Source organism: Nerophis lumbriciformis, linkage group LG39 (assembly GCF_033978685.3).
Source record: "Nerophis lumbriciformis linkage group LG39, RoL_Nlum_v2.1, whole genome shotgun sequence".
Classification (NCBI taxonomy): domain Eukaryota; kingdom Metazoa; phylum Chordata; class Actinopteri; order Syngnathiformes; family Syngnathidae; genus Nerophis; species Nerophis lumbriciformis.
The window spans coordinates 18,319,710-18,339,486 of NC_084586.2; the positions used below are offsets into that span (position 1 = coordinate 18,319,710).

Consider the following 19,777-nt stretch of genomic DNA (forward strand, 5'->3'; position numbering starts at 1 on the left):
TCATGTTAACTTTCAGTTTCGATACCCTTCAAGGCTGTGTAACATAGGTGGACAAAATCCTGAGAGATGGGCAACATTTTAGAGACTGCTTTGACCTTGAGATAGCTCGGTTCATTCTCTCACAGCGCTGGTATTTATATTGTTTGTGCTTACTCCATGTCAAGTTAACTTTCAGTTTCGATACCCTTCAAAACGTTGTAACCGAGGTGGATAAAAACATGAGAGATGGGCAACCTGCTTTGACCTTGAGATAGCTCGGTTCATTCTCTCACAGTGCTGGTATTTATTTTGTTTCTACTTACTCCACGTCAAGTTAACTTTCAGTTTCGATACCCTTCAAGGTAGGGTAACCGAGAATGGACAAAATCCTAAGAGATGGGCAACATTTTAAGAGACTGCTTTGACCTTGAGATAGCTTGCGTTCATTTTCTCACAGCGCTGGTATTTATATTGTTTTTACCTGCTCCACGTCAAGTTAACTTTCAGTTTCGATACCCTTCAAGGCTGTGTAACCTAGGTGGATAAAATCATGAGATATGGGCTTTGCTTTGACCTTGAGATAGCTCTTGTTAATTCTCTCACAGCGCTGGTATTTCTATTGTTTCTACTTACTCCGCGTCGAGTTAACTTTCAGTTTCGATACCCTTCAAGGTAGGGTAACCGAGAATGGACAAAATCCTAAGAGATGGGCAACATTTTAAGAGACTGCTTTGACCTTGAGATAGCTCGGGTTCATTTTATCACAGCACTGGTATTTCTATTGTTTGTACTTGCTCCACGTCAGGTTAACTTTCAGTTTCGATACCCTTCAAAGCTGTGTAACATAGGTGGATAAAATCATGAGAGATGGGCTTTGCTTTGACCTTGAGATAGCTCTTGTTAATTCTCTCACAGCGCTGGTATTTCTATTGTTTGTACTTACTCCGCGTCGAGTTAACTTTCAGTTTCGATACCCTTCAAGGTAGGGTAACCGAGAATGGACAAAATCCTAAGAGATGGGCAACATTTTAAGAGACTGCTTTGACCTTGAGATAGCTCGGGTTCATTTTATCACAGCACTGGTATTTCTATTGTTTGGACTTACTCCACGTCAAGTTAACTTTCAGTTTCGATACTTTTCAAGATAAAGCAAACCTAGGAGGACAAAAGCATGAGAGACGGGCGACCATTTTAGAGATTGCTTCGACCTTGAGATAGCTTGGTTTATTCTCTCACAGTGCCGGTATTTCTATTGTTTGTACTTGCTCCACGTCAAGTTAACTTTCAGTTTCGATACCCTTCAAGAATGTGTAACATACTTGGATAAAATCATGAGAGATGGGCTTTGCTTTGACCTTGAGATAGCTCTTGTTAATTTTCTCACAGTGCTGGTATTTCTATTGTTTGTACTTACTCCACGTCGAGTTAACTTTCAGTTTCGATACCCTTCAAGGTAGGGTAACCGAGAATGGAGAAAATCCTAAGAGATGGGCAACATTTTAAGAGACTGCTTTGACCTTGAGATAGCTCGGGTTCATTTTATCACAGCACTGGTATTTCTATTGTTTGGACTTACTCCACGTCAAGTTAACTTTCAGTTTCGATACCCTTCAAAGCTGTGTAACATAGGTGGATAAAATCACGAGAGATGGTCTTTGCTTTGACCTTGAGATAGCTCTTGCTAATTCTCTCACAGCGCTGGTATTTCTATCGATTGTACTTACTCCATATCAAGTTAACTTTCAGTTTCGATACCCTTGTAGGCCGCGTAGAGACTATTTTAGAGACAGTTTCCGACAAAAGTGCCGCCAGTGAAGTCGCGAAGGCCTTGGGGCCGAAAGGCGGGACCAAGCTTAACGGCGGCGGGTCCTTTCATGCCAGGAAGGTTTTGATGGCGTCAAGGTTGGCGTGCGACTGAAAGGTGCGCCCGACTTCCCCTTTGAACGCCGTCCTCCCCGCCGCCCTTTTGAAGGCGACCGCGAGAACGTGGGCAGAATACAAAAGTCCTTCTTGTTCTTTTTTTTTAACCCCCGAGCGCCTGATTCCGTCAGCGCACGCCGCCCAATTAAGGGCGTCGGTTGTTATTTGAAGCGGATTACATCGGCGGGGTTTGTGATTACATCATCATCATCATCATCATCATCATCACCATCACGCTGGTCTCCCGCAGAGCCGCCGCAGTTCGTCAAAGAACCGGAGAAACACATCACGGCGGAGATGGAGAAGGTGGTGGACATTCCCTGCCAGGCCCGAGGTGAGCGCGCGAGACACGCCCGCACACGCCGCGCCCTACGCTCACGCTCACGACCTTCCGCAGGTGTGCCGCAGCCGGACATGGTGTGGTACAAGGACGCCACGCCCATCGACCCGGTGAAGACGCCCAGGTACCGGGTGCTGGCGGGCGGCAGCCTGCAGGTCAACGGACTCCTGCCCGACGACACCGGAATGTTCCAGTGCTTCGCCAGGAACGCGGCGGGCGAAGTCCAGACCAACACGTACCTCGCCGTCACCAGTGAGTCCGTTTCCTTTGGCATCAAGACCCCTATTGGTTTTGTAGGATGTGTGTCGCAAAAAGGCGTTAAAAAAAAACATTCACTTTGTATCAAAACAAGAACCCTATTCATTTTGCTTAAAAAAACTGTTCCGCATCATCAAGACCCCTATTGGTTTTGAATGCAAAACGGAGTGAAAAAAAATCATTATATTGTAACAAATCAAGAACCCTATGCATTTTGCATTAATAAGGCTATGAAGTCAAATGATTGTGTTTATTTTGCCGCAGCATCAAGACCCCTATTGATTTTGTAGGATGTTTGATGCAAAAAAAGACATTAAAAAAAAACAAATGTTTTGTATCAAAGCAAGAACCCTAGTGGTTTTGAATGAGGTTGGATGCAAAACAGAGTTCAAACAATCATTATATTGTAACAAATCAAGAACCCTATGCATTTTGCACTAATAAGGTAGTGAAGTCAAATGATTGTTTTTATTTTACCGCGGCATCAAGACCCCTATTGGTTTTGTAGGATGTTTGTCGCAAAAAGGGGTTAAAAAAAACAATCATTTTGTATAAAAGCAAGAACCCTATTCATTTTGCTTAACAAAACAGTCAAAAGTCAAATGATCTTGTTGCCACTGTTCCGCCTCATCAAGACCCCTATTGGTTTTGAATGAGGTTGGATGCAAAACGGAGTTTAAAAAAAAATCATTATATTGTAACAAAACAAGAACCCTATGCATTTTGCACTAATAAGGTTGTGAAGTCAAATGATTGTTTTTATTTTGCCGCAGCATCAAGACCCCTATTGATTTTGTAGGATGTTTGTCGCAAAAAGGCGTTAAAAAAAACATTCACTCTGTATCAAAACAAGAACCCTATTCATTTTGCTTAAAAAAACTGTTCCGCATCATCAAGACCCCTATTGGTTTTGAATGAGGTTGGATGCAAAACGGAGTTAAAAAAAATCATTATATTGTAACAAAACAAGAACCCTATGCATTTTGCATTAATAAGGTAGTGAAGTCAAATGATTGTTTTTATTTTGCCGCAGCATCAAGACCCCTATTGATTTTATAAAATGTTTGATGCAAAAAAAATACATTAAAAAAAACAAATGTTTTGTATCAAAGCAAGAACCCTAGTGGTTTTGAATGAGGTTGGATGCAAAACAGAGTTCAAACAATCATTATATTGTAACAAATCAAGAACCCTATGCATTTTGCATTAATAAGGTTGTGAAGTCAAATGATTGTTTTTATTTTGCCGCAGCATCAAGACCCCTATTGATTTTGAATGAGGTTGGATGCAAAACGGAGTTTAAAAAAATCATTATATTGTAACAAATCAAGAACCCTATGCATTTTGCACTAATAAAGTAGTGAAGTCAAATGATTGTTTTTATTTTTACCGCAGCATCAAGACCCCTATTGATTTTGTAGGATGTTTGATGCAAAAAAGACATTTAAAAAAAACAAATGTTTTGTATCAAAGCAAGAACCCTAGTGGTTTTGAATGAGGTTGGATGCAAAACAGAATTCAAATAATCATTATATTGTAACAAATCAAGAACCCTATGCATTTTGCATTAATAAGGCTGTGAAGTCAAATGATTGTTTTTATTTTGCCGCAGCATCAAGACCCCTATTGATTTTGTAGGATGTTTGATGCAAAAAAAGACATTAAAAAAAACAATTGTTTTGTATCAAAGCAAGAACCCTAGTGGTTTTGAATGAGGTTGGATGCAAAACAGAGTTCAAACAATCATTATATTGTAACAAAACAAGAACCCTATGCATTTTGCACTAATAAGGTAGTGAAGTCAAATTATTGTTTTTATTTTACCGCGGCATCAAGACCCCTATTGGTTTTGTAGGATGTTTGATGCAAAAAGGGGTTTAAAAAAAAAAAAAAATCGTTTTTTATAAAAGCAAGAACCCTATTAATTTTGCTTAACAAAACAGTCAAAAGTCAAATGATTTTGTTGCCACTGTTCCGCCTCATCAAGACCCCTATTGGTTTTGAATGAGGTTGGATGCAAAACGGAGTTAAAAAAAATCATTATATTGTAACAAATCAAGAACCCTATGCATTTTGCATTAATAAGGCTGTGAAGTCAAATGATTGTTTTTATTTTGCCGCAGCATCAAGACCCCTATTGATTTTGTAGGATGTTTGATGCAAAAAAAGACATTAAAAAAAACAATTGTTTTGTATCAAAGCAAGAACCCTAGTGGTTTTGAATGAGGTTGGATGCAAAACGGAGCTCAAACCAGCATTATATTGTAACAAAACAAGAACCCTATGCATTTTGCATTAATAAGGTAGTGAAGTCAAATGATTGTTTTTATTTTACCGTGGCATCAAGACCCCTATTGATTTTGTAGAATGTTTGATGCAAAAAAGATGTAAAAAAAACAATTGTTTCGTATCAAAACAAGAACCCTATTCATTTTGCTTAACAAAACAGTCAAAAGTCAAATGATTTTGTTGCCACTGTTCCGCCTCATCAAGACCCCTATTGGTTTTGAATGAGGTTGGATGCAAAACGGAGTTCAAACTATAATTATATTGTAACAAAACAAGAACCCTATGCATTTTGCATTAATAAGGCTGTGAAGTCAAATGATTGTTTTTATTTTGCCGCAGCATCAAGACCCCTATTGATTTTGTAGGATGTTTGATGCAAAAAAAGACATTAAAAAAAAACAAATGTTTTGTATCAAAGCAAGAACCCTAGTGGTTTTGAATGAGGTTGGATGCAAAACAGAGTTCAAACAATCATTATATTGTAACAAAACAAGAACCCTATGCATTTTGCACTAATAAGGTAGTGAAGTCAAATGATTGTTTTTATTTTACCGCGGCATCAAGACCCCTATTGATTTTGTAGAATGTTTGATGCAAAAAAGATGTTAAAAAAAACAATTGTTTCGTATAAAAGCAAGAACCCTATTCATTTTGCTTAACAAAACAGTCAAAAGTCAAATGATTTTGTTGCCACTGTTCCGCCTCATCAAGACCCCTATTGGTTTTGAATGAGGTTGGATGCAAAACCGAGTTCAAACAATCATTATATTGTAACAAAAAAAGAACCCTATGCATTTTGCATTAATAAGGTAGTGAAGTCAAATGATTGTTTTTATTTTGCCGCGGCATCAAGACCCCTATTGATTTTGTAGGATGTTTGATGCAAAAAAAGACATTAAAAAAAACAAATGTTTTGTATCAAAGCAAGAACCCTAGTGGTTTTGAATGAGGTTGGATGCAAAACAGAGTTCAAACAATCATTATATTGTAACAAAACAAGAACCCTATGCATTTTGCACTAATAAGGTAGTGAAGTCAAATGATTGTTTTTATTTTGCCGCGGCATCAAGACCCCTATTGGTTTTGTAGGATGTTTGTCGCAAAAAGGGGTTTAAAAAAAAACAATCGTTTTGTATAAAAGCAAGAACCCTATTCATTTTGATTAACAAAACAGTCAAAAGTCAAATGATTTTGTTGTCACTGGTCCGCGTCATCAAGACCCCTATTGGTTTTGAATGAGGTTGGAAGCAAAACGGAGTTCAAACCATCATTATATTGTAAGAAAACAAGAACCCTATGCATTTTGCATTAATAAGGTAGTGAAGTCAAATGATTGTTTTTTTTTTTACTGAGGCATCAAGACCCCTATTGATTTTGTAGGATGTTTGATGCCAAAAAGATGTTTAAAAAAATAATTGTTTCTTATCAAAGCAAGAACCCTATTAATTTTGCTTAACAAAACAGTCAAAAATCAAATGATTTTGTTGTCACTGTTCCGCGTCATCAAGACCCCTATTGGTTTTGAATGAGGTTGGATGCAAAAGGGAGCTCAAACCATCATTATATTGTAACAAAACAAGAACCCTATACATTTTGCATTAATAAGGTAGTGAAGTCAAATGATTGTTTTTATTTTACCGTGGCATGAAGACCCCTATTGATTTTGTAGAATGTTTGATGCCAAAAAGGTGTTAAAAAAATAATTGTTTCGTATCAAAACAAGAACCATATTCATTTTGATTAACAAAACAGTCAAAAGTCAAATGATTTTGTTGTCACTGGTCCGCGTCATCAAGACCCCTATTGGTTTTGAATGAGGTTGGAAGCAAAACGGAGTTCAAACCATCATTATATTGTAACAAAACAAGAACCCTATGCATTTTGCATTAATAAGGCTGTGAAGTCAAATGATTGTTTTTATTTTGCCGCAGCATCAAGACCCCTATTGATTTTGTAGGATGTTTGATGCAAAAAAAGACATTAAAAAAAACAATTGTTTTGTATCAAAGCAAGAACCCTAGTGGTTTTGAATGAGGTTGGATGCAAAACAGAGTTCAAACAATCATTATATTGTAACAAAACAAGAACCCTATGCATTTTGCACTAATAAGGTAGTGAAGTCAAATGATTGTTTTTATTTTGCCGCGGCATCAAGACCCCTATTGGTTTTGTAGGATGTTTGTCGCATAAAGGGGTTTAAAAAAAAAAATTGTTTTGTATAAAAGCAAGAACCCTATTCATTTTGATTAACAAAACAGTCAAATGATTTTGTTGTCACTGGTCCGCGTCATCAAGACCCCTATTGGTTTTGAATGATGTTGGATGCAAAACGGAGTTCAAACTATCATTATATTATAACAAAACAAGAACCCTATGCATTTTGCATTAATAAGGTAGTGATAATGATAATTTTTATTTTACCGCAGCATCAAGACCCCTATTGATTTTGTAGAATCTTTGATGCAAAAAAGATGTTAAAAAAAATATAATTGTTTCGTATCAAAGCAAGAACCCTATTCATTTTGCTTAACAAAACAGTCAAAAATCTAATGATTTTGTTGCCACTGGTCCACGTAATCAAGACCCCTATTGGTTTTGAATGAGGTTGGATGCAAAACGGAGTTCGAACTATAATTATATTGTAACAAAACAAGAACCCTATGCATTTTGCATCAATAAGGTAGTGAAGTCAAATGATTGTTTTTTATTTTACCACGGCATCAAAACCACTATTGATTTTGTAGGATGTTTGATGCAAAAAAGACATTAAAAAAAACAAATGTTTTGTATCAAAGCAAGAACCCTAGTGGTTTTGAATGAGGTTGGATGCAAAACAGAGTTCAAACAATCATTATATTGTAACAAAACAAGAACCCTATGCATTTTGCACTAATAAGGTAGTGAAGTCAAATGATTGTTTTTATTTTACCGCGGCATCAAGACACCTATTGATTTTGTAGGATGTTTGTCGCAAAAAGGCGTTACAAAAACATTCACTTTGTATCAAAACAAGAACCCTATTCATTTTGCTTAAAAAAACTGTTCCGCATCATCAAGACCCCTATTGGTTTTGTAGGATGTGTGTCGCAAAAAGGCGTTAAAAAAAACATTCACTTTGTATCAAAACAAGAACCCTATTAATTTTGCTTAAAAAAAAACTGTTCCGCATCATCAAGACCCCTATTGGTTTTGAATGAGGTTGGATGCAAACCGGAGTAAAAAAAAATCATTATATTGTAACAAATCAAGAACCCTATGCATTTTGCACTAATAAAGTAGTGAAGTCAAATGATTGTTTTTATTTTGCCGCAGCATCAAGACCCCTATTGATTTTGTAGGATGTTTGATGCAAAAAAGACATTAAAAAAAACAATTGTTTTGTATCAAAGCAAGAACCCTAGTGGTTTTGAATGAGGTTGGATGCAAAACAGAGTTCAAATAATCATTATATTGTAACAAATCAAGAACCCTATGCATTTTGCATTAATAAGGTTGTGAAGTCAAATGATTGTTTTTATTTTACCGCAGCATCAAAACCCCTATTGGTTTTGTAGAATGTTTGATGCAAAAAAGATGTAAAAAAATAATTGTTTCGTATCAAAACAAGAACCCTATTCATTTTGCTTAACAAAACAGTCAAAAGTCAAATGATTTTGTTGTCACTGGTCCGCGTCATCAAGACCCCTATTGGTTTTGAATGAGGTTGGATGCAAAACGGAGCTCAAACTATAATTATATTGTAACAAAACAAGAACCCTATGCATTTTGCATTAATAAGGTAGTGAAGTCAAATGATTGTTTTTATTTTGCCGCAGCATCAAGACCCCTATTGATTTTGTAGGATGTTTGATGCAAAAAAGACATAAAAAAAAAACAATTGTTTTGTATTAAAGCAAGAACCCTACTGGTTTTGAATGAGGTTGGATGCAAAACAGAGTTCAAACAATCATTATATTGTAACAAATCAAGAACCCTATGCATTTTGCATTAATAAGGTAGTGAAGTCAAATGATTGTTTTTATTTTGCCGCAGCATCAAAACCCCTATTGATTTTGTAGAATGTTTAATGCAAAAAAGATGTAAAAAAACAATTGTTTCGTATCAAAACAAGAACCCTATTCATTTTGCTTAACAAAACAGTCAAAAGTCAAATTATTTAGTTACCACTGTTCCGCCTCATCAAGACCCCTATTGGTTTTGAATGAGGTTGGATGCAAAACGGAGTTCAAACTATAATTATATTGTAACAAAACAAGAACCCTATGCATTTTGCATTAATAAGGTAGTGAAGTCAAATGATTGTTTTTATTTTGCCGCGGCATCAAGACCCCTATTGATTTTGTAGAATGTTTGATGCAAAAAAGATGTAAAAAAAATAATTGTTTCGTAACAAAACAAGAACCCTATTCATTTTGCTTAACAAAACAGTCAAAAGTCAAATGATTTTGTTGTCACTGGTCCGCCTCACCAAGACCCCTATTGGTTTTGAATGAGGTTGGATGCAAAACAGAGTTCAAGCAATCATTATATTGTAACAAAAAAAAAAACCTATACATTTTGCATTAATAAGGTAGTGAAGTCAAATGATTGTTTTTATTTTACCGTGGCATCAAGACCCCTATTGATTTTGTAGGATGTTTGATGCCAAAAAGGTGTTAAAAAAATAATTGTTTCATATCAAAACAAGAACCATATTCATTTTGCTTAACAAAAAGGCCAAAAGTCAAATGATTTTGTTGTCACTGGTCCGCGTCATCAAGACCCCTATTGGTTTTGAATGAGGTTGGATGCAAAACAGAGTTCAAACCATCATTATAGTGTAACAAAACAAGAACCCTATGCATTTTGCATTAATAAGGTAGTGAAGTCAAATGCTTGTTTTTATTTTACTGCGGCATCAAGACCCCTATTGATTTTGTAGGATGTTTGATGCAAAAAAGACATTAAAAAAACCCAACTGTTTTGTATCAAAGCAAGAACCCTAGTGGTTTTGAATGAGGTTGGATGCAAAACAGAGTTCAAACAATCATTATATTGTAACAAAACAAGAACCCTATGCATTTTGCACTAATAAGGTAGTGAAGTCAAATGATTGTTTTTATTTTACCGCAGCATCAAGACCCCTATTGATTTTGTAGGATGTTTGATGCCAAAAAGGTGTTAAAAAAATAATTGTTTCGTATCAAAACAAGAACCATATTCATTTTGCTTAACAAAAAGGCCAAAAGTCAAATGATTTTGTTGTCACTGTTCCGTGTCATCAAGACCCTATTGGTTTTGAATGAGGTTGGATGCAAAACAGAGTTCAAACCATCATTATATTGTAACAAAACAAGAACCCTATGCATTTTGCATTAATAAGGTAGTGAAGTCAAATGATTGTTGTTTTTTTACTGCGGCATCAAGACCCCTATTGATTTTGTAGAATGTTTGATGCAAAAAAGATGTAAAAAAAATAATTGTTTCGTATCAAAACAAGAACCCTATTCATTTTGCTTAACAAAACAGTCAAAAATCTAATGACTTTGTTGCCACTGTTCTGCGTCATCAAGACCCCTATTGGTTTTGAATGAGGTTGGATGCAAAACAGAGTTCAAACAATCATTATATTGTAACAAAAAAAAAACCTATACATTTTGCATTAATAAGGTAGTGAAGTCAAATGATTGTTTTTATTTTACCGTGGCATCAAGACCCCTATTGATTTTGTAGGATGTTTGATGCCAAAAAGGTGTTAAAAAAATAATTGTTTCGTATCAAAACAAGAACCATATTCATTTTGATTAACAAAACAGTCAAAAGTCAAATGATTTTGTTGTCACTGTTCCGCGTCATCAAGACCCCTATTGGTTTTGAATGAGGTTGGATGCAAGAGGGAGCTCAAACCATCATTATATTGTAACAAAACAAGAACCCTATACATTTTGCATTAATAAGGTAGTGAAGTCAAATGATTGTTTTTATTTTACCGTGGCATGAAGACCCCTATTGATTTTGTAGAATGTTTGATGCCAAAAAGGTGTTAAAAAAATAATTGTTTCGTATCAAAGCAAGAACCCTAGTGGTTTTGAATGAAGTTGGATGCAAAACGGAGTTCAAACAATCATTATATTGTAACAAAACAAGAACCCTATGCATTTTGCACTAATAAGGTAGTGAAGTCAAATTATTGTTTTTATTTTACCGCGGCATCAAGACCCCTATTGGTTTTGTAGGATGTTTGTCGCATAAAGGGGTTTAAAAACAATCGTTTTGTATAAAAGCAAGAACCCTATTCATTTTGATTAACAAAACAGTCAAAAGTCAAATGACTTTGTTTCCACTGGTCCGCGTCATCAAGACCCCTATTGGTTTTGAATGAGGTTGGAAGCAAAACGGAGTTCAAACTATAATTATATTGTAACAAAACAAGAACCCTATGCATTTTGCATTAATAAGGTAGTGAAGTCAAATTATTAATTTTATTTTACTGCGGCATCAAGACCCCTAATGATTTTGTAGGATGTTTGATGCAATAAAGGTGTTTAAAAAATAATTGCTTCGCATCAAAACAAGAACCCTACTCATTTTGCTTAACAAAACAGTCAAAAGTCAAATTATTTTGTTGCCACTGTTTTGCGTCATCAAGACCCCTATTGGTTTTGAATGAGGTTGGATGCAAAAAGGGTTAAATAAAATAATTGTTTCGTTGATCGTTCATTGCTCCTGCCAAATGAATTGCATTGAGTGGAGCGGATCACCACTCCAAGATGGCGGCCCCGCGTCTCGTCAGCGCCAGTAGGCAGTAGCGCTCCATGCTGCGCACCCTTAGAACATGTCTATGATGCTGGTTATCATCCGCACAGAGCGCCGACTAGAAATCAGGACGCAGGAGCGTCTGGTTGAGTGGAATTTGAACTGGTCTTCGCTGCTTCTTCACCCGCAGGTATCGCTCCCAACATCACGGCGGGACCCTCGGACAGCACCGTGATCGACGGCATGTCGGTCATCCTGCACTGCGAGACCTCCGGCGCTCCGAGGCCGGCTATCACCTGGCAGAAAGGTGATGTCACCGCATTTCATCTATTGCACACGGGAGGGCTTACGGACTAAAGCCTGATTGGATTCCAGGATTTAGCCTGCACCGAGATGTTCATGTTTGCATCGCAATGAGGAGCTTTCGCCTCCATTCCCAGCGGAGAAAAGTTAGCATTTTGCACTAAAACACTTGAAAAAGACGTAAACAAAAATGTCGCCCCAGTTTTCGTACACCGACTCGGTTATCCAACATTGTGCGGAACAAAGTAGTCCATTTTGGAACATTCCACCTAATTGGAGCGCCCATACCAAGAATCCACTCTCTGTATTTTCATTTTTTAATGAGTACGACAGCAAAAATGGTCCACCGTAGGGGCCGGAAAAAGTTGCGAGTGTGGGCACAGTGGGACCCAAAATAGAAAAGTTGTCATAGTGATGCAAATTCCTCCGTAGGAAACAATATAAACATGACAAAAATCCATATTTTAGTGAGGCTGAACTCAGAAGTGCCCTCACAAACGATCAGAAATCACAAACATCCTTGTATTTTGTTAGTTTTGTCTGGCTGTACTTGTCGAATGTGTTTTAATAATAATAATAATAACTGGGATTTATATAGCGCTTTTCTAAGTACCCAAAGTCGCTTTACATGTAACACCCATCAATCATTCACACCTGGTGGTGGTAAGCTACTTTCATAGCCACAGCTGCCCTGGGGTAGACTGACGGTTTTGTTTTATTGAGGGGTGTCCCGATACAACTTTTTCACTTATGATACAATACCAATATTGACATGACAGTCGGACGTTACTGATACCGATAGTCCATATTTTAGTGAAGCTGAACTCAGAAGTCCCCTTGGTGCCCTCACAAACGATCAGAAATCACAAAAATCCTTGTATTTTGTTAGTTTTGTCTGGTTGTACTTGACAAGTGTGTTTTGTTTGATTGAGGGGTGTCTCGATACAACTTTTTCACTGATGATAAAATACCAATATTGACATGGCAATCGCATAATACTGATACTGTTCCCCTTGATGCCCTCACAAACGATCAGAAATCACAAAAATCCTTGTATTTTGTTAGTTTTGTCTGGTTGTACTTGACAAGTGTGTTTTGTTTGATTGAGGTGTGTCTCGATACAACTTTTTCACTGATGATAAAATACCAATATTGACATGACAGTCGGACGTTACTGATACCGATAGTCCATATTTTAGTGAAGCTGAACTCAGAAGTCCCCTTGGTGCCCTCACAAACGATCAGAAATCACAAACATCCTTGTATTTTGTTAGTTTTGTCTGGCTGTACTTGTCGAATGTGTTTTGTTTTATTGAGGGGTGTCCCGATACAACTTTTTCACTTATGATACAATACCAATATTGACATGACAGTCGGACGTTACTGATACCGATAGTCCATATTTTAGTGAAGCTGAACTCAGAAGTCCCCTTGGTGCCCTCACAAACGATCAGAAATCACAAAAATCCTTGTATTTTGTTAGTTTTGTCTGGTTGTACTTGACAAATGTGTTTTGTTTTATTGAGGGGTGTCCCGATACAACTTTTTCACTTATGATACAATACCAATATTGACATGACAATCGCATAATACTGATACTGTTCCCCTTGGTGCCCTCACAAACGATCAGAAATCACAAAAATCCTTGTATTTGGTTAGTTTTGTCTGGTTGTACTTGACGAATGTGTTTTGATTTATTGAGGGGTGTCCCGATACAACTTTTTCACTTATGATACAATACCAATATTGACATGACAGTCGGACGTTACTGATACCGATAGTCCATATTTTAGTGAAGCTGAACTCAGAAGTCCCCTTGGTGCCCTCACAAACGATCAGAAATCACAAAAATCCTTGTATTTTGTTAGTTTTGTCTGGTTGTACATGACAAGTGTGTTTTGTTTGATTGAGGGGTGTCTCGATACAACTTTTTCACTTATGATACAATACCAATATTGACATGACAATCGCATAATACTGATACTGTTCCCCTTGGTGCACTCACAAACGATCAGAAATCACAAAAATCCTTGTATTTGGTTAGTTTTGTCTGGTTGTACTTGACAAATGTGTTTTGTTTTATTGAGGGGTGTCCCGATACAACTTTTTCACTTATGATACAATACCAATATTGACATGACAATCGCATAATACTGATACTGTTCCCCTTGGTGCCCTCACAAACGATCAGAAATCACAAAAATCCTTGTATTTTGTTAGTTTTGTCTAGTTGTACTTGACAAGTGTGTTTTGTTTTATTGAGGGGTGTCCCGATACAACTTTTTCACTTATGATACAATACCAATATTGACATGACAATCGCATAATACTGATACTGTTACCCTTGGTGCCCTCACAAACGATCAGAAATCACAAACATCCTTGTATTTTGTTAGTTTTGTCTGGCTGTACTTGTCGAATGTGTTTTGTTTTATTGAGGGGTGTCCCGATACAACTTTTTCACTTATGATACAATACCAATATTGACATGACAGTCGGACGTTACTGATACCGATAGTCCATATTTTAGTGAAGCTGAACTCAGAAGTCCCCTTGGTGCCCTCACAAACGATCAGAAATCACAAAAATCCTTGTATTTGGTTAGTTTTGTCTGGTTGTACTTGACAAGTGTGTTTTGTTTTATTGAGGGGTGTCCCGATACAACTTTTTCACGTATGATACAATACCAATATTGACATGACAATCGCATAATACTGATACTGTTCCCCTTGGTGCCCTCACAAACAATCAGAAATCACAAACATCCTTGTATTTTGTTAGTTTTGTCTGGCTGTACTTGAAGAGTGTGTTTTGTTTTATTGAGGGGTGTCCCGATACAACTTTTTCACTTATGATACAATACCAATATTGACATGACAATCGCATAATACTGATACTGTTCCCCTTGGTGCACTCACAAACGATCAGAAATCACAAAAATCCTTGTATTTGGTTAGTTTTGTCTGGTTGTACTTGACAAATGTGTTTTGTTTTATTGAGGGGTGTCCCGATACAACTTTTTCACTTATGATACAATACCAATATTGACATGACAATCGCATAATACTGATACTGTTCCCCTTGGTGCCCTCACAAACGATCAGAAATCACAAACATCCTTGTATTTTGTTAGTTTTGTCTGGCTGTACTTGTCGAATGTGTTTTGTTTTATTGAGGGGTGTCCCGATACAACTTTTTCACTTATGATACAATACCAATATTGACATGACAGTCGGACGTTACTGATACCGATAGTCCATATTTTAGTGAAGCTGAACTCAGAAGTCCCCTTGGTGCCCTCACAAACGATCAGAAATCACAAAAATCCTTGTATTTGGTTAGTTTTGTCTGGTTGTACTTGACAAGTGTGTTTTGTTTTATTGAGGGGTGTCCCGATACAACTTTTTCACTTATGATACAATACCAATATTGACATGACAATCGCATAATACTGATACTGTTCCCCTTGGTGCCCTCACAAACGATCAGAAATTACAAACATCCTTGTATTTTGTTAGTTTTGTCTGGCTGTACTTGTCGAATGTGTTTTGTTTTATTGAGGGGTGTCCCGATACAACTTTTTCACTTATGATACAATACCAATATTGACATGACAGTCGGACGTTACTGATACCGATAGTCCATATTTTAGTGAAGCTGAACTCAGAAGTCCCCTTGGTGCCCTCACAAACGATCAGAAATCACAAAAATCCTTGTATTTGGTTAGTTTTGTCTGGTTGTACTTGACAAGTGTGTTTTGTTTTATTGAGGGGTGTCCCGATACAACTTTTTCACTGATGATAAAATACCAATATTGACATGACAATCGCATAATACTGATACTGTTCCCCTTGATGCCCTCACAAACGATCAGAAATCACAAATATCCTTGTATTTTGTTAGTTTTGTCTGGCTGTACTTGTCGAATGTGTTTTGTTTTATTGAGGGGTGTCCCGATACAACTTTTTCACTTATGATACAATACCAATATTGACATGACAGTCGGACGTTACTGATACCGATAGTCCATATTTTAGTGAAGCTGAACTCAGAAGTCCCCTTGGTGCCCTCACAAACGATCAGAAATCACAAAAATCCTTGTATTTGGTTAGTTTTGTCTGGTTGTACTTGACAAGTGTGTTTTGTTTTATTGAGGGGTGTCCCGATACAACTTTTTCACTTATGATACAATACCAATATTGACATGACAATCGCATAATACTGATACTGTTCCCCTTGGTGCCCTCACAAACGATCAGAAATCACAAACATCCTTGTATTTTGTTAGTTTTGTCTGGCTGTACTTGAAGAGTGTGTTTTGTTTTATTGAGGGGTGTCCCGATACAACTTTTTCACTTATGATACAATACCAATATTGACATGACAATCGCATAATACTGATACTGTTCCCCTTGGTGCACTCACAAACGATCAGAAATTACAAACATCCTTGTATTTTGTTAGTTTTGTCTGGCTGTACTTGAAGAGTGTGTTTTGTTTTATTGAGGGGTGTCCCGATACAACTTTTTCACTTATGATACAATACCAATATTGACATGACAGTCGGACGTTACTGATACCGATAGTCCATATTTTAGTGAAGCTGAACTCAGAAGTCCCCTTGGTGCCCTCACAAACGATCAGAAATCACAAAAATCCTTGTATTTGGTTAGTTTTGTCTGGTTGTACTTGACAAGTGTGTTTTGTTTGATTGAGGGGTGTCCCGATACAACTTTTTCACTGATGATACAATACCAATATTGACATGACAATCGCATAATACTGATACTGTTCCCCTTGGTGCCCTCACAAACGATCAGAAATCACAAACATCCTTGTATTTTGTTAGTTTTGTCTGGCTGTACTTGAAGAGTGTGTTTTGTTTTATTGAGGGGTGTCCCGATACAACTTTTTCACTTATGATACAATACCAATATTGACATGACAATCGCATAATACTGATACTGTTCCCCTTGGTGCACTCACAAACGATCAGAAATTACAAACATCCTTGTATTTTGTTAGTTTTGTCTGGCTGTACTTGAAGAGTGTGTTTTGTTTTATTGAGGGGTGTCCCGATACAACTTTTTCACTTATGATACAATACCAATATTGACATGACAGTCGGACGTTACTGATACCGATAGTCCATATTTTAGTGAAGCTGAACTCAGAAGTCCCCTTGGTGCCCTCACAAACGATCAGAAATCACAAAAATCCTTGTATTTGGTTAGTTTTGTCTGGTTGTACTTGACAAGTGTGTTTTGTTTTATTGAGGGGTGTCCCGATACAACTTTTTCACTTATGATACAATACCAATATTGACATGACAATCGCATAATACTGATACTGTTCCCCTTGGTGCCCTCACAAACGATCAGAAATCACAAACATCCTTGTATTTTGTTAGTTTTGTCTGGCTGTACTTGAAGAGTGTGTTTTGTTTTATTGAGGGGTGTCCCGATACAACTTTTTCACTGATGATACAATACCAATATTGACATGACAGTCGGACGTTACTGATACCGATAGTCCATATTTTAGTGAAGCTGAACTCAGAAGTCCCCTTGGTGCCCTCACAAACGATCAGAAATCACAAAAATCCTTGTATTTGGTTAGTTTTGTCTGGTTGTACTTGACAAGTGTGTTTTGGTTGATTGAGGGGTGTCTCGATACAACTTTTTCACTGATGATAAAATACCAATATTGACATGACAATCGCATAATACTGATACTGTTCCCCTTGGTGCCCTCACAAACGATCAGAAATCACAAACATCCTTGTATTTTGTTAGTTTTGTCTGGCTGTACTTGACGAAAGTGTTTTTGGGGTGAACTTTTTTCCACTGAGCGCCACGGATTTGGTTGATCTGAAATGCTAACAGTTAGCATGCTGGCCAGATAGTGTCAAGTAACAAAATACATAAGCAAAATGAGCTAAACAAGCTAGCATGGTAATAGTACTATGCTAACAGGCTAACAATAGCATGCTTACAGTTAGCAGTGAAATACCAACATATATGACCCAGAGGTGTATACCTGCTAAGTTAGCTAAAAAAGTTAGCATGCTAAAATGCTAACTTTGACATGTGTCAAGTCTGAGGTGTGTACCTGAAAAATGTGTTCAACATGCCAACATTAGCATGTATCAAGTACCAAAATATCACTTCCAAAACTCGCTAAAACAAAAGCTAGCATGCTAACAGGTAGCATTCCTCGAGTAACAAAATATTTGAAGCTAAGTTGCAATATTTGCAAAAAAAAGCTTGCATGCTAATAGTAGAATGCTAACGATTGAGCCGCGGGTCGTTGAAAAATAATCTAGGGGCCACACTTTGAACACCCTTTAAACTGTAAGTAATTAAAATGTATTATAAAAATGTTTATTTAATAAAAAAAATTATAATAATAATAATAAATAAATAATAATAATACAATGAAATAATACTACTACTAATAAAAATAAGATAACAAATAATAATAAAAAAATTCCAATTAAATAATAGTAATAATAATAAAAAATAACATAACAAATAATAAATAATAATACAATTAAAAAATTAAGATAACAAAAAATAATAAAATAATAATAATACAATTAAATAATAATACAAAGAAGATAACAACTAATAATAATAATAATACAATTATATAATAATAAAAAAAAGATAACTAATAATAATAATATTACAATTGAATAATAGTAATAATAATAAAACGAAGAAAACAATAATAATGATAATAATAAATAATAATACAATTAATATTAATAATAACAAAAAGAAGATAACTCATATCAATGATAATAAAAATAAAAATAATACAATTAAATAATAGTAATATTAAAAAGAAGATAACAAATAATATTATTAATAATAATAAACAATAGTAATATAATTAAATAATAATAATAAAAAGAAGAAGATAACAAGTAATAATAATAATAAATCCATCCATCCATCCATTTTCTACAGCTTATTCCCTTCGGGGTCGCAGGGGGTGCAAAAATACAATTAAATAATAGTAATTATAATAAAAAGAAGATAACAAATAATAAAAATAGAATTAAATAATAATAAAAAGAAGAAGCTAACAAATAATAATAATAAATAAATACAATTAAATAACAGTAATTATAATAAAAAGAAGATAACAAATAATAATAATAATAAACAATAATAATATAATTAAATAATAATAATAAAAAGAAGATAACAAATATAATAATAATAATAATAAATAAAAAAATACAATTAAAATAGTAATAATAATACAAATACGATAACAAATATTAATAATAATAATAAATTAAAAAAATACAATTAAAAATAGTAATAATAATAAAAAGAAGATAACAAATAATAATACAACAATAATAACAAAAATATATCAAATAAACTAAAGATAAAACATGTAAAGAATGATATTGTCTATGTGAAGTTGTTTGAGAGTGTCAGTGTGACACTAAGATGTCCTCCTCCAGGTGAGCGTGTCCTGGCCAGTGGTTCTGTGCAGTTGCCTCGCTTCACTCTGCTGGAGTCTGGCAGTCTGCTCATCTCGCCCTCACACATCTCTGACGCCGGCACCTACACCTGCATGGCCAGCAATTCCCGCGGCATCGACGAGGCGTCCGCCGACCTGCTGGTCTGGGGTAGGTGCCGCCGCCGCCTCCTATCACGCCACTTCCTGTGAGAACGTTCCCTCACCTCCTCCTCCTCCTCAGCTCGCACTCGCATCACCACGCCGCCGCAGGACCAGAGCGTGATCAAAGGCACCAAGGCGGCGCTGACCTGCGGCGTCACGCACGATCCCAGCGTCAATGTCAGGTGAGGCGCTTTTTTTTCAAAGCGGACGTAACAGAAGAGGGTTCCGCCTCCATCTTTAGCGGATTGACGGCGCGCACCTGTAAAGTGCGTCTTCATCCGCCCCCATCGCACATCTGACGCCGCATTC

At 36.3% G+C, this 19,777-nt stretch overlaps 1 protein-coding gene across 1 annotated transcript in view; it reads left to right on the forward strand.

The window, feature by feature from the left end:
* The window catches only part of sdk2b (sidekick cell adhesion molecule 2b), a 920,539-nt gene that overhangs the window by 717,552 nt on the left and 183,210 nt on the right, over window positions 1-19,777 (forward strand). Inside the window, exons 8-12 of the mRNA XM_061931841.1 lie at window positions 2,150-2,233; window positions 2,297-2,491; window positions 11,712-11,828; window positions 19,308-19,475; window positions 19,548-19,650. Of these exons, the coding sequence (XP_061787825.1) occupies window positions 2,150-2,233; window positions 2,297-2,491; window positions 11,712-11,828; window positions 19,308-19,475; window positions 19,548-19,650 (667 nt within the window). The remainder of the gene's footprint in view (window positions 1-2,149; window positions 2,234-2,296; window positions 2,492-11,711; window positions 11,829-19,307; window positions 19,476-19,547; window positions 19,651-19,777) is intronic.